Source organism: Oreochromis niloticus, linkage group LG2 (genome assembly GCF_001858045.2).
Source record: "Oreochromis niloticus isolate F11D_XX linkage group LG2, O_niloticus_UMD_NMBU, whole genome shotgun sequence".
Taxonomy (NCBI): domain Eukaryota; kingdom Metazoa; phylum Chordata; class Actinopteri; order Cichliformes; family Cichlidae; genus Oreochromis; species Oreochromis niloticus.
The window spans coordinates 6,442,115-6,455,739 of NC_031966.2; the positions used below are offsets into that span (position 1 = coordinate 6,442,115).

Below are 13,625 nucleotides of genomic sequence, written 5' to 3' on the forward strand. Positions count from 1 at the left end.
TTATGTTTGACACCCCTGATCTACATGATGCGAGGGAGCAATGCTGACCTATTAAATAAATTTAGTGTCTTTGTCCTCAAGAAATTCCACATAAAACCCACAGAGAACAAATAGACATGCAGAAAACAAACCAGAAAAACAATAAAAAAGCACAAACAAACATTTATTCATCCATGTTTATGGGGGAAGCGATTATAGAGACGCTCTCCTGTTCTCCTCTGCTGTCATGTAGGATTAAACTGTGATTATTATTATTTTGTTTTGTACACGTCTTTCATTTTAAAAATTGATCGTCTACAAAACTCCACAAAGAAAACGTATTCAAAATGAAACGTTGATTTCATTCATTGGGATCTGTTCAAATTTGGAGTAGGTGCTTTATTACCTGCCAGCTCCTCTACCTGACACTTTAATAACCAGAGGGGTGCAGTGTTTTTAAGGTGGTACCAGAAAGCTCGCACAGATCTAACCGATGTAAAAGTAATGTCCAATATTCATCCAGCGACACTAATGGAGCCCAAACTCGGATCAGTTTGAATAAATCACCTTTAAGTCTGTAAACGAACCCACCAGGAGACAGCTACCTGTCAGTGTGCTCCTCTCCGCCTCCTATCAGACCTCCGTCACCTTCACACCTGCTCATTTGTTTCTGCAGCCGCCCTCCAGCTGACGTGCATTATACATCAGAGACGTGCCCGCTTGCCGCTGTTTAAAACTTCCGTTTCACACTCTACTCGCACTGAGATCCAGAGCTGAGCAGCTGTGGGGTTGCCGTCCCGTCGCTGACATTGACCTCTGACCTCTCTGTGGAAGTCAGTCTTTAATTTGAGGCGGTCAGAGTGAACCTGTGCTGCTTTTAGGAGGAAAGCAGATTCACCTTTGATCTAAACGATGCATGACGCGCATCATGTAAGAAAACGGGAAATCTGAGCGTGTCCTAAACCTGCCTGTTGAAAGAATCTTTCAAAGCACCAATCAACAAGAGCACATATTTTGATTTTACCCAGTAGAGCTGGCGGATCATTGACTGGCCAAATAAATGAGTGCATTAATGAGTGGTTATTTAAAAAGGTTTGCATCCCTTGGCACAAAAATTGCAATCATCATCACCACCACTGATTCTGAGTCATTAAAACCCAGTGTGGTGTATCAGACAGCCTGATGTGCCGGAGCTGCACATTCATGAAGCTCTGACAACTTTGTTTTAGTATTAATGTGACCAACACATCTTTAATGACCCTGCATGAGCTTTAAAGGAATGATGGTGACATTACTGATACCAGATTAAATTCATATATTAGAGTGTGGTATGATTACAGACCATGAGCTCAGCTGGTTTGGATCGCGTCGGGTCAGTGTGTGTGTGTCAGTGCAGTGCCCTCCATGATGTTTGGGACAAAGACACGTTTGTCTTTGAGGGAGCCCTCTGCTCCCAGTGTGGAGGTTTCACTCAAACACACTGTAAGCAGACACAATTAGAACACACAGTACTCACTTTAAAGTCAGTCACTCTCATACACAGTCCCCATCATTCAGGCCATCCCTCTGTTTGGGATTCCTCAGGTGTGCTTTATTCATGCGGGGACTGTCATTGGCTCCCTGAATTTAAATCTGCAACAGGATGAGAGAAACAAGAGAGTTTCTCCAAGCCAAAAAAAAGGGTCTGAAATCAGTTGACTTAAATCCAATTGAGCATGAAACTTCAGTTTAATTGAATTTATTTTATTTTATTTATTTAGCATCAAATCACAGCAACAGTAACATCAAGATGCTTTATATTTATAGGTAAAGAACCCACAGTGATTCTGGTCACAGCAGATGGCCCCGCCCCTCCCTGAGCCTGGTTCTGCCGGAGGTTTCATCCTGTTAAAAGGGAGTTTTTCCTTCCCACTGTCGCCAAAGTGCTTGCTCTTAGGGGGTCATATGATTGTTGGGTTTTTCTCTATATGTATTATTGTAGGGTCTACCTTACAATATAAAGCACCTTGAGGCCACTGTTGTTGTGATTTGGTGCTGTATAAATAAAGTTGAATTGAATTAATACAGAGAAAACCCCAACAATCAGGAAGCCCCCTATGAGCAGGTGCTTGGCGACTGGGGGAAAGAAAAACTCCCTTTAACAGAAAACAGACTCTGAACATGCAACCATGTCTGTGCCCAGTTTCTGGTCCTGTTAGTAAAACAGTCGTGTTGACCCAGATCCACTCACCGTGATTTAACAGCTCGTACTGCACACACACACACACACACACACACACACACACACAGTCGTGTTTTCATATCTTTCATAATCATTGACATAATGTTTTCCCTCAAAAATGAATGCCTAAGCCTAACCCTGGGCCCAAACCTAACCATAACCTAACTGTAACCTTGACACTAAGCCACATTTTGAGCCTCAAAGATGCCTTCAAACTTGGGCATTTGGTCCCCACAAGTATAGTAAACGTCCAATTTTTGGACACACACAGAGAATCATTTCTCAGCACAGTGCTGGGCGGAGTCCGCAGACATATAAGAGGTGCTCCCATCGACATGATTAGCATTGATTTCCTGTTGAAACCAGCTCGCCTGACACTTCATGAAGCTGGAGTGTATAGAGTTCATCTGTCCCTGTGACTGAGGGATCCTGAGAATGAGCCCCTCCCCCCCAGGCACAGTTTCTATAACACTATTAAAAGTTGACCTTCAGACGCTCGGCTGTGGCTCCGTCTGCCACACCCGGGGTCCTTCATACTCGGCCTGACCTCAAGTCTATGCAGCTCTGCATGCTGCTGGGGGAACATCCTGCTTTCACTCACACTGCAGATCAAGAAGACGGCTTACAGGAAGGTTTCTTTTAAATATAAAGATGCTTCAAATGTTCCTTGAACATTTGATTAAAACATTTTAATCACAAACATTATAACAATCATTAGAACTTTCAAAACAGTTTCTCCTTTTTAAGGCCTGAACATGATTCACTGGGATACAGAATTCAGTTAAGCTGTGTGATTAGACTGATGAGCCATCACAGCAGGACAGCATCCTCAGCAGTGTAGACACTGGTGTTGGAGGCTTGGATGGTTCTCTAGGGACCTGGAGGAGGTGGAAATGGGGAGGAGGTGGGCTGCATGAATAAGAATGACATCAGAGTGAGATTAAAGTGAGAAGGGCAATTGGTTTGGAGCAAAGAACAGAGCAGAAGGCAGATGAGTGATCACAGAGCTTCATTACTGAACACATGAGCTTCAGTCTGAGGTCCAGTTTGCCATCACTGTGGGAATGTTTCCTACTGGCTGGGATGTCGGACACAGAGAGGAAGAACAACACGATGACTGTTAACCAAAAGAAACCAAACTCCGTGTCTGACCCACGGGAACGGCTGCAATAAACTTCAAAACCAGGTCAAACTGAAAGTGCAGTTCCCACCTGAGTGCAGGCTGCAGGCTGACTAACAGATGAGCAACGAGCCCGACAGCCCTGTGGCTTTAAAGATTTGTATACAGGTTTCTGTCAGGTAATTATCGACTCCTGGAGGCCAGTCTGGAAAGAAACAGTGAACTGGTGAAAGTGCGGGGCTCTACTGCTGTTTAACTTACCAGTCATGTTATTTCTGTGACCACCTGTTGAAAAAGCTCCAGTTTGTTTGAAAATGGGGAACATAGTGTACACTTAACTTAGAAGCTTTCTCTGGAGCTTTCTGGATCTATCCTCAGATCCTGATGGGGAAAAAAACAAAACCCCCAAAATCTCAAACATGTAGGGATTAAAAACAAAGCTCAGGTGGAGCTCCTGTGGTCCTGCTGCAGACGTTTAAATTGCTTCCAGGCGTGGATTCCTATACAAATCTGTAACTTTACACCAATGAAATGTGTGCACTTGTGCAGTCCAGACAATAATGGCTGCCTCCACTTTTATATTATATATATTATATCCACCTTTTATATTGTATCCACCTTGGTCCTTCTCCAAACACCAGTGAAAGAGTACGGCAGGAGATAAGGTCCAAATGATGACGTCAACTTTCCTCTTGCTATGTAAATTCTGTGTTTTACAGTAAGAGCCATGCAGACATGTTAATGGGAATAAAATAATTAAAGGACCTGCCCTGGAAGTCTCATTCAAAAGAGCAGATTTCTTCCATACTGACTTCTCTTCATTGGCTCCCTGAATTTAAATCCTGCTCCTCACATACAAAGTCTTAAATAATCAGGCCCCATCTTATCTTAATGACCTTATAGTACCATATCACCCCATTAGAGCACTTAACTCTCCCACGTTACTTGTTGTTCCTAGAGTATTTAAAAGTAGAATGGGAGGCAGAGCCTTCAGTTTTCAGGCCCCTCTTCTATGGAACCAGCTTCCAGTTTGGATTCAGGAGACAGACACTATCTCTACTTTTAAGATTAGGCTTCGGACTTTCCTTTTTGCTAAAGCATATAATTAGGGCTGTATCAGGTGACCCCGAATCCTCCCTTAGTTACACTCTCTTTTCTCTCTCCTCCGTGCTCTCAGGTGGTCGCAGCCCCTCCCTGAGCCTGTTGGAGGTCTCTGCCTGTTAAAAAGGAGTTCTTCCTCTCCACTTTTTCCAGGTGCTAACATCATTACCTGGAGTACATCATGTACATGACACAGCCACATGCCACATTCCTGGATTCAGCAGTCGCACCTTTCCATCAAAACCTCTGATCCTGTTTTTTCAGACACATAGAGGGACCCTGGCCCACCGTCTCCTAATGCACCTTAGTGCGAGGTGTTCCCCTGGTGGTCACTGATGCTCTGTGTGTTCTGACACTGGCCACCTGAGCTACAGCAGCTCATCTGTTGGGTCGGCGCACACGACCCAGCCTTTGCTGCTCCACCCACGACCCCGTCACCGATTCACCACTGATACTGACCCCTGTAGACAAGGAACACTTCACAAAAGCTGCAGTTTTGGAGGAAATCCTCACACTCACGCATTTTCCTGACTTCTAACGTCAACTTTTAGGACACAGGGTTGACCTGCTCCCTTGTCTGCAGCTTAGCATGAAGCACTCTGATTGCAGGAATTTTGCGTGAGCAGTAGGTGAGACAAAGAAATCCTGAAAGCATGATAAACACAACAAAGAAGTCTGACCTTTATTAAAATAAAAACAGCCTGCAGCCGGGATTTCTTTGCAATTTTTAATACTTTTTCTTGAACGATTACACAGATCCTTGAGTCGAGTAACAGAAAGCAGAAGATCCAACTCCAACAACCTCGACAATGTTCAAAAACAGGTAAAGAGATTTTTGTTCAGAAAACCTTTAATCATTAATAGAATTAGTAGTATGACATATTTCAGTAAATATTTAGATATATACAGATACAGCAGAAACGGTACATTCTTTTTTTTTCTCTTCAAATTGCTTCACATTTTTTTATACAAGCCAAAATATCTGCCATTTTATTTATATTCATGCAAAATATTGATTCTCAGATTAATGAAAAATAAAAAGGATTTGCTGAACTTTTTTTTTCATTCTGCTTTGATGTGCACGTTCAGATTATAAGCGTCATAATGAGCATAACCGTAAGTTCGGCAAACGAAACAGGTGCACTTTGTGCCAATACACGAGAGAAGCAACTAAAGCAAAATTAAGGCCATTCCAACTTGTGCAAAGAAAGTAAAGAAATAAATAATAATAATAAGAATCGTCATAATAATGTTTCCTTTAGTTCACAGCAGTTCAAGAGTCTCTGTTTTTTTCTCCTTCTGCCTCGGGGTCATCGGGTTGTATAGTACATACAATAAAATACAAGAGAATCAAACAAACCCTGCAAAAGCCCGTGAATCGTTAATCATCGGCAAATCAAACCATGCTACTTTAAAATCCATAAACGTCTAAAAATGCATCCCTCTCTCTCATCCTGTCAGTTTGCATCACATCGCGATGCAAAACCAACCCACAGTATCCCCCCCCCTCCCCCCAAACCCACAGAGAACAATGATTAATACGACGGCATGAGGCCTGACAAAAAGCTCTACAACAACTATGACACGCACAAGACCCACGCCTGAGGGGAGGGCCGTAAATGCTGGGAAATGGTGGTTGAATGGATGCACGATATGCTTCTAGGTCCTCTTTTTTTGTTGCATATTCAACCCCCATATGGCACGAGAAGATGTACGTGTGTATGTAAAACGGGCGACTGATGTCCTTGTGTTTTTGGCACAGAAGATAAAAGGAGCCGTCCTAGCCCGCTGAGGTTTCCCACCTGGGTGCAGGCCGTGACCACAGAGGAGGCTTCGCTGCAAACAGAGGCCATCAGAGGCGGTTTGCATCATACGTGTCGCTCGGAGGAGCTGCCAAGTCTGCAAAATACGATTTTCCTGCCGAGCGTGCTCGGATCCATAAGTTAATTTGCTGGGAAGAGCTGCACCTCGAGCTCTATTAGAAAAGATATTTTAAAGTTTGTTGTGTGCCTCACCACGACTGAGCCAGGTGGACTAAAAGTCGAACACTTCCATTTAAGACGCCGTTGATTTGTCCCTGTACACAAATATAAAATATTCCTTTCAGCAGCACTGAACGGTTTACTTTTTAAGTACTGCGCCTGCTTTTCTGACCTGTGTACCTGAAAGAGTTTATTACCTGGAATTAGCTTTAAGGTGATTTCTGGAGAACTTTGGTCAAACCAAGAACGCTGTGTGAGAAGCATCGCAGCAGCCTTTGAAAGGCCCAGTGAGCTTGTTTTGCTTCGTTGCTCTCACATACATCAATAGCAGAGAAGTACAAGTGTGACTTTGGACCTGGGTGAGGTCGTCATTTAACATGCATATTTGTGGGTCTTCAGAAAAAACACCACCATTTTACTTTCCCTGCTTGAACCAACTGATCTGCTCTTAGTCTGAATCTGAATCCGTGCCCACCTGGAACGATAAGGTGGGTGAGAAGGTGAAGGCGGGGATTCAACCGGAGCTCACGGAAACACAGCCACGCATGTGGAATTAAAACAGCCTCTGTAAGTAACCGAAGCACCTCTGAGGTTCCAGCTTTGAGCAGTTTTCCTTTTCTGGGAATGATTTGGTGAATGAGATGCATAGTTTGGACTGAAGCAGATTTTATGGCACTTCCATTTTAAAGTCAGAATACGCTGGGATCATGTGAGCAGAGGGAGAGGTGGAGCATAGCCCTTCGGATTGCTCGCAGTGTACTTTGAGACAAAGTGAATTCATTAAATTAAAATCTACATCAGATGTTCTGTAAAAGACACAAAACCCAAATGAGTTTTAAGGAATCCCTTTGCTGCGGATTCATGGATTCAACAGCAGGAGGAGAGAAATGAAGAAATCATCCATTTTTTGTATTTCTGTCTCTGAGAATAAAAGGAATATGAAATTATAGCCTCTTAAATCGTATTTTTTCTCACAATGCAGAGTCGGACAGCGTAATGTTTGTTTCACTTAACAGTGGAGATGCACTTTGTGCCAATCTCCCCGTGTCTGATATTTAGACTAAAACAAATAATCCATGTTTTATTGTCAGAGTGAGGAAGGTCTAGCTGGCTGGTTGACTTTCAGCTGGTGGCTCACTGATCAGAGCTTATCAGAGGAATAATCGAAAATGTTCATCCGCTCTCTCTAAGACTCTTACAGTATGTTTGAGGACTGGGACAGAACCAGGAAACACAAACTATAATGTATAATAGCTACATCGGGCTAATTTAACCAGCGCACAAGCTGGAATTTAATAAAATGGTTCTGCACTGGGCAGTACGGCTGAGCCAGGCCTTCCGGTGTCTCAGAAAGAATCGTCGACGTGCTCCTTTGAGGTTTGGCTGCAAAGGCAGGTTTTTGTGTAAGAAGCAGAAAAAGAAAGTGTGAGATTGATTAAATGTTTGCTACAAAAAAAGAACATTTCACATCACAGCCTGTCAGAGTTCTCACTGCACACACATCACTCTCCTCCTTCCACCTCCTTCCTTCAGATTTCTAGTTTAACACATACACACACATATATTTATATATATTTTTCTCCATCTACTGATCCGTGTGCATTGGGCAGAAGTGCCTGGGCAGTTTGCAACACCTTTGTCTCCATTCTGACCAATAAGCATGAAAGACCTTTTCTCGCTGTCTGCAGCGGGATGTGGATGAGGGTGCTAAGACGAGGGAAAAATCATATTTGCATATACTGATCGTTGCATAGAGAAGCCTGGTGCAAAGTACAAGAAAAAAAAAGAAACGAATAAAATCATTAGTCACACTTATGAAGCCTCGAATGACGAATCCGCTCATCACAGCCTCTGCATGTGGATGGCGGCGTAGCTTTATGAGGTTTGCAGCTACAGTTGGCGCATACGAATGAGGCGGGAATACAGTTAATTAAGGTAACATATGTCCTCTCGACAGGGGAGCGGGATGGGCGGTGTCACGTTAAGGCGGGGTCAAAGCAAGGAAGCACTACTGAAGATGTAAACGTGTCTGTGTGCGAGTCCTCGCTTCTTGCTACGCCCTCGCTCAAGCAGTTCTCTGTCCGCTTTCACCAAAAATCTCAAAAACCCAGGAGCCCGCGAGGCGATATCAGCTGCTGACATCAGAGCGCACCTCTTTCCTGCGCGTCAGAGCGCCGCAGGAGCCACGCGTTGAGTCGACACAGAAATTCATTAAGAAACAACCGAAAAAACAGAAATGAAGGACAGGCAGAGGAACACGCTGAGCACGGATAAATGAGATAGTTTGTCCCATGTCGTCCAGTCGTGTGATTGACAGGTCGGTTCAGTTTCACGGTGCTTGATGGCAGCGGGAGGGAGGGGGAGCTTTAAGGAGTGCTTGCAGTACACGTTTGAAGCAAATCTCGATATACAGAAAGCGCGACCTTTGCATCGCTTTGTTCAATGGAAGCACCGATCGGCCCGCCTTCTTTTCTTTTCTTTTTTTTGGTGAAAAATCCTTTAAATCCAGAGGCCCACCTGTGGAAACAAACATCCTATTTTTTCCCAGTTATAATAATATATATGAGTATATTACACTACCGCTGCTCTCGCACACCCCACCCGTCACATAGCATTATATCTGTCGTCACACAAAAAGCTAAAATCAAACACAACATTTCTTTTACAAGCCTCGCTTGTTCAGTCCGACTGCTCCCACACAGTTTTTGCTGGGATGCCTGCAAAAGTTGAACTTTTCGTTTCTTGAATATATTGCCACATTCATATATCATGCATTTTACTGCATTGCTATTGCACCGGTCCGGATTATTCAGGAGCTGGAAGGAGACGGGAACGGGGCAGGTTTCGGGGTAGGAGAGGAGATTAAAGGAAAAATAAAGCAATAATAAATATTTGAAATCATGTCTGTAGGCGTCAGGTGGCGCCGTGGTGAGCGACCGCCACAAAGATAGCGACTTTCCTCGACCAAATGAAGGCGAAGGAAGAGGAAGAGGAGAGAACGCTCGGTGGAAAAAAGGGGCAACGGATCTCGCACCGAAGTCAGCGCTGTTTCCTTTTCTCTGTCTTCTCTTTGCACCGTTCTCCTCCTCGTCCTCCTCCTCAGCTCTCCACTACTGCTTGTGGATGTCCTCGCTGCGGATGATCTTGTAAATGATCCAGTAGAAAATGTTAAAAATGAGGAAGACGAGCGGGAAGGCCACGCGGGACACCGTGTCGATGCGCTTGGCCCGACTGATGAACAGCTTCTTCATCTCCTCGATGCTCTTTTCAGGCGCGGCCGAGGTCGGGGCATTGTTGTTGTTGCCTTTGATGGCCATGCCGTCCTTAGCCTGCAGGCAAGCGGGGCCCATGCCGTAACCGGGGAAACTGAAGCGGCCCTCGCCCGTCTCATCCTCCTGCAACACAGGCCAAGACTCAGGCTGTTAGGAACCAGAGAAAGACGTTACTGTTGAGAGGTGTGTGTGTGAGTGAATTTCAGAGATGTGCAGACATGCAAACCAAATAACTGATGACGTGGAGTGAAAATGAAAAGCGAGGAAGTGAAGTACTTTATCACATGACCGTGTGTCTGAATAAACCAGAAATTTAAGGTGGAATTAGTGTCTCATTCTCAGTTGGCTGTCTTAATTAAAATAATGAGGAAAAGAAGAATATATATATATACACACACATATATATATATATATATATATATATATATATATATATATATATATGTATATGTAGAGAGAGAGAGAGAGAGAATATAGAATATCTGATTCATCTCTGTGCAATTCCATCCTGTTAAAAAGGCTAAAACTCCCCCTGGTTTGACCCCTGAATGTTCCTTTCGTGCTAATCTTCTTGCAACACCTGTGGACCACTGCTTTCTAGTTTTAGATCACTCCATGCAGTTCCCATTTTGACCTCTTACATTTCGTCATGACCTCAAACGTGCAGACGGTAAATGGACCCAATACTGTGTGGATGATCATCAGAAATGAATATCTGAAAATGGCCCTTTGACTTCATCTGTGTGACCAGAATGAAAATCAAGTTGAAGGGCCAGCATTTTGGGCAAAGAGCAAAGAGTCATTCGGGGACTTCAGGGAGAAATCTAAAATCAGCAGCAGTGCTAAAATTGGTCCAAGCAGAAATGAGAAGATGACTTTGAGAGGGAAGTCGTAAAATAAACCCAAACCTTTGGCAACTGATGAGAGTTTTGCTCCAGTTTGGATCATCTGACCTCAGTTAAAAAACAGTCCCATCATTCTTAGACTTTCTCGCATGGAAAATTTGTTTCTTTTATATGATTTATATGATCCTTTCATCAGTCAGAAGAAAACGCTTGTAACAAACCAGCCTCAAAGGCCACCATAATGAAATGGATATGTAACAATCATCTTTTTCATAGATGGGCAGCCTGGATTTGCTTTTTTAACTATAATAAATCTGACTGATACTTCTTGGTTGGGCAGCAGGTTTGACCGCGCCTCGATTGTAGGCGGGCACAACTTTAACATCAGTTTGATGACACGTTTGATTGGTGTGCCCATGTTTGATGGCATTAAATAGAAATGTGTTAAACTTTATTAATATTAGCAATGAATACAGAAGTATCTGTTATATATATCTTATGAACAGCAGTGTGTTTGAGAAACAAGGTGTCTTCTATTCAAGTTCCCGTCAGCTATTTGAGAAAAGAAGATGCAATTTTAATAGCTGCACCACTAAATCGTGATAATTCCTGTGTTGCTATTCCAGTGGTTGGTTGTGAGTCATCGATTGTTACTTCGACTGAATGGCCCGGCAGCGCCGTGGAGGGGGACGAACTCCACACAGAAAGACCCCAAAGCTCGCCGCCGATCCAACTAGCCCAGATGCAGAAGTCATCGATAGGAGCTGACGCCGGACGCCACGTGCGCTCATCTCAACCGCCAAGGGGAGCGGGAGGACGCGGGTGAATGGATTTGGATTGATTGACGTGTGCCGTGCTCAAGGTTACAGCGCATGCACGGCACTTTCACCCGAGCGCGGCAAGATATTGAAAATCCTATCGCCACACTCACCCTGCCTTTTCATTACAGGAGACACAATGACTTCCTTATCTGGTTCAGGGACTCCAACACAAAGGCCTACATGGGCTGAGAGACGGCGAGGGCGTGTGGGGAAACTAAACGAGGAAAATAAACAGCACAGAATGTCCTTCAAACTTAAAACAACACCCGTGAAATTAAAAATTAGGTCCAATGATAAGGAGTCGTCTTTGTTTGGCTTCAGAGTTTTTGATAAAAGCCGAGGTTGTAAAGTCCACGCTTGAATGCCATTTGTGTTTCCCGCAGGCCACTGTGGGAGTTTGTGTGGCAGCCTATCAGCAGGGAATCTTTCCAGTTCATTTTGGCTGAAAAGGAAAAAAAAAAAGCATTTTATGATCGGAAAACAAGCAGGAGCAAAATCGAAAGCAGGAGGAGGAACTGTTGGCAGCAGAAGGACCAAAGTGATGCAAAACCTCTGCAGCAGCAACAAATCAAGCTGCCAACCAAACAGGCGCCTCAGTTCTCTTCAGTTAGACCAGCCTCCGGTTTCTAGCAGGGGGGAGGGGCTAAAAAAGAGTCAATAATGAGCCTGTTTGTCCTGACATCATCAATAACACAGAGAAAAGGGTTAAAAATCCTCCAAAAACCCGATCAAATAAAGCAGCGCAGCCGGGGGAGGGAGATGTACTGAGAGTGTGTGTGAGTGTGTGTGTGTGTGCGTGCGTGAGTGTTAGACCACCAGGTAACGATCCATTTTTAGTGCCTCATGTCCCCGTTCTGTCCTTGCATGCACACCAAGCCATCTATTACTGTTAATACATGTACACACACACACACACACACACACACACACACACGCCCGCGCGTGCTAGATGTCGATACATTAGCTGTGATGCTAGCCGACCTCTGCCTGTCCTTCAGTGACGCTGCTAAACTATTACAGATGCTCTGCTTTATTCTGCCTGCCATGTGATTAATGTGGAGGGCGGAGGAACATGAGGAGGAGACGCAATGAGAGGAACGGTGGAGGGAGAAAGAAAAGGTGGAGTAATGAAGAAAAGAAAGGAAGTCAGAGAAGGAGAACAATAAGGGACAAGGGAGGAAGACCTGCAGCCTGCAGACTTGGCGAAAAGAACTCATAAGGCCCCTGAAGGAACCCATCAAAGAACGCCTCCGCATGGACCAGGTGATTCATTACATTTATGCCTAATTATAAAAATGTCCTCCATTAACACACAAGCTCCAGGCCCGCATAGTCCACGGATGGATGGATGGGCAAAGGAGAATTAAGGTTTGCCCTTTGGATTCTATGAAGGAGCCTCAAAAGATCCAGCTCATCTAACATCTCTTCTCTGATACAGCCCAAAAATCGAATCCTAACATATTTACACACATACGAAATCTGGAAAGTTATGGACCGTGAGATGTTTGGTCTCTGCACCGCCACAAGTGCAGACTCTGCTTTAATCCCAGGGGGGCAAAAACAAATATGACATTGACCGTTAAAGCCAGTTCACTCCAAAGGGTGCTCTTCTCTTCATAAATGAAGCAGATAACAAGTCTGCTCCAAACTCGGTGTAGTATCTACTCCAACTGTGGCAATTACATTTGCAAGCTGTTTGTGTAAACAAGTGCAAAGGAGCTCTCAGTGCAAGTGCATCCCTAACTTAATGTCCACCACATCAGGTCAGGGTTAATATTTTAGCCTCATGCTAAACAAAGGAACACTAGGAGTGGCGCAACCATACTCCCGAGGCCAGCGTGGTGATAAAAATATGATCCTAACAAGGATGATCGCTGGATCTTTTCTACGGCAAACCAATCATCGGCCAATGAGGCCAGATTAGATTTTTTAAATACATCGAAAGACGTCAGACCAGCTCTGCAACTAAGATCAGCCTTTAAACGAACCACATGAAGAACATATTACAGAGAAGGCCGAGAAGGTCTCCCACGTGGAGGCAGCGTGATGTACGGCTTCCAGTGTGCCCGTGGTTTTTGTTGGATGACAGAAGCAGCGTAACAACACTCGCTGCTCAGATTCCTGCGGGAAGTTTCGTTTTTTGGGGAACTCTCCACAAAGTGTTAAGGATGAACACTTTGTGTATGATTTATGTTCCTGAAATCAGGGACTACATGGTCATTTCCTAGTGAATATTCTTTGTTCACCGCCTTGAACCGAAGCTGAGAGTCGGCACTCAGAGCTG

General features: G+C 44.2%; 1 protein-coding gene and 1 long non-coding RNA gene across 6 annotated transcripts in view; one reads left to right on the forward strand and one right to left on the reverse strand.

Annotated features, from left to right (window-relative positions):
* Positions 1–5,134: 5,134 nt before the first annotated feature.
* glra1 (glycine receptor, alpha 1) overlaps positions 5,135–13,625 on the reverse strand; it is a 124,032-nt gene continuing 115,541 nt past the window's right edge. For 3 of the 5 annotated variants that reach the window (XM_019363293.2, XM_019363289.2, XM_025909641.1), the window contains one exon: positions 5,135–9,822. In XM_019363293.2, the coding sequence (XP_019218838.1) occupies positions 9,514–9,822 (309 nt within the window). In that variant the 3' untranslated portion in view covers positions 5,135–9,513. The remainder of the gene's footprint in view (positions 9,823–13,625) is intronic. The other 2 variants (XM_005453221.4, XM_005453220.4) reach the window with 1 other exon arrangement.
* On the forward strand, positions 9,719–13,056 carry LOC102078058 (uncharacterized). The gene is made up of 2 exons (XR_003221312.1): positions 9,719–9,858; positions 11,147–13,056. It is a non-coding gene; the product is annotated as an uncharacterized LOC102078058 (long non-coding RNA).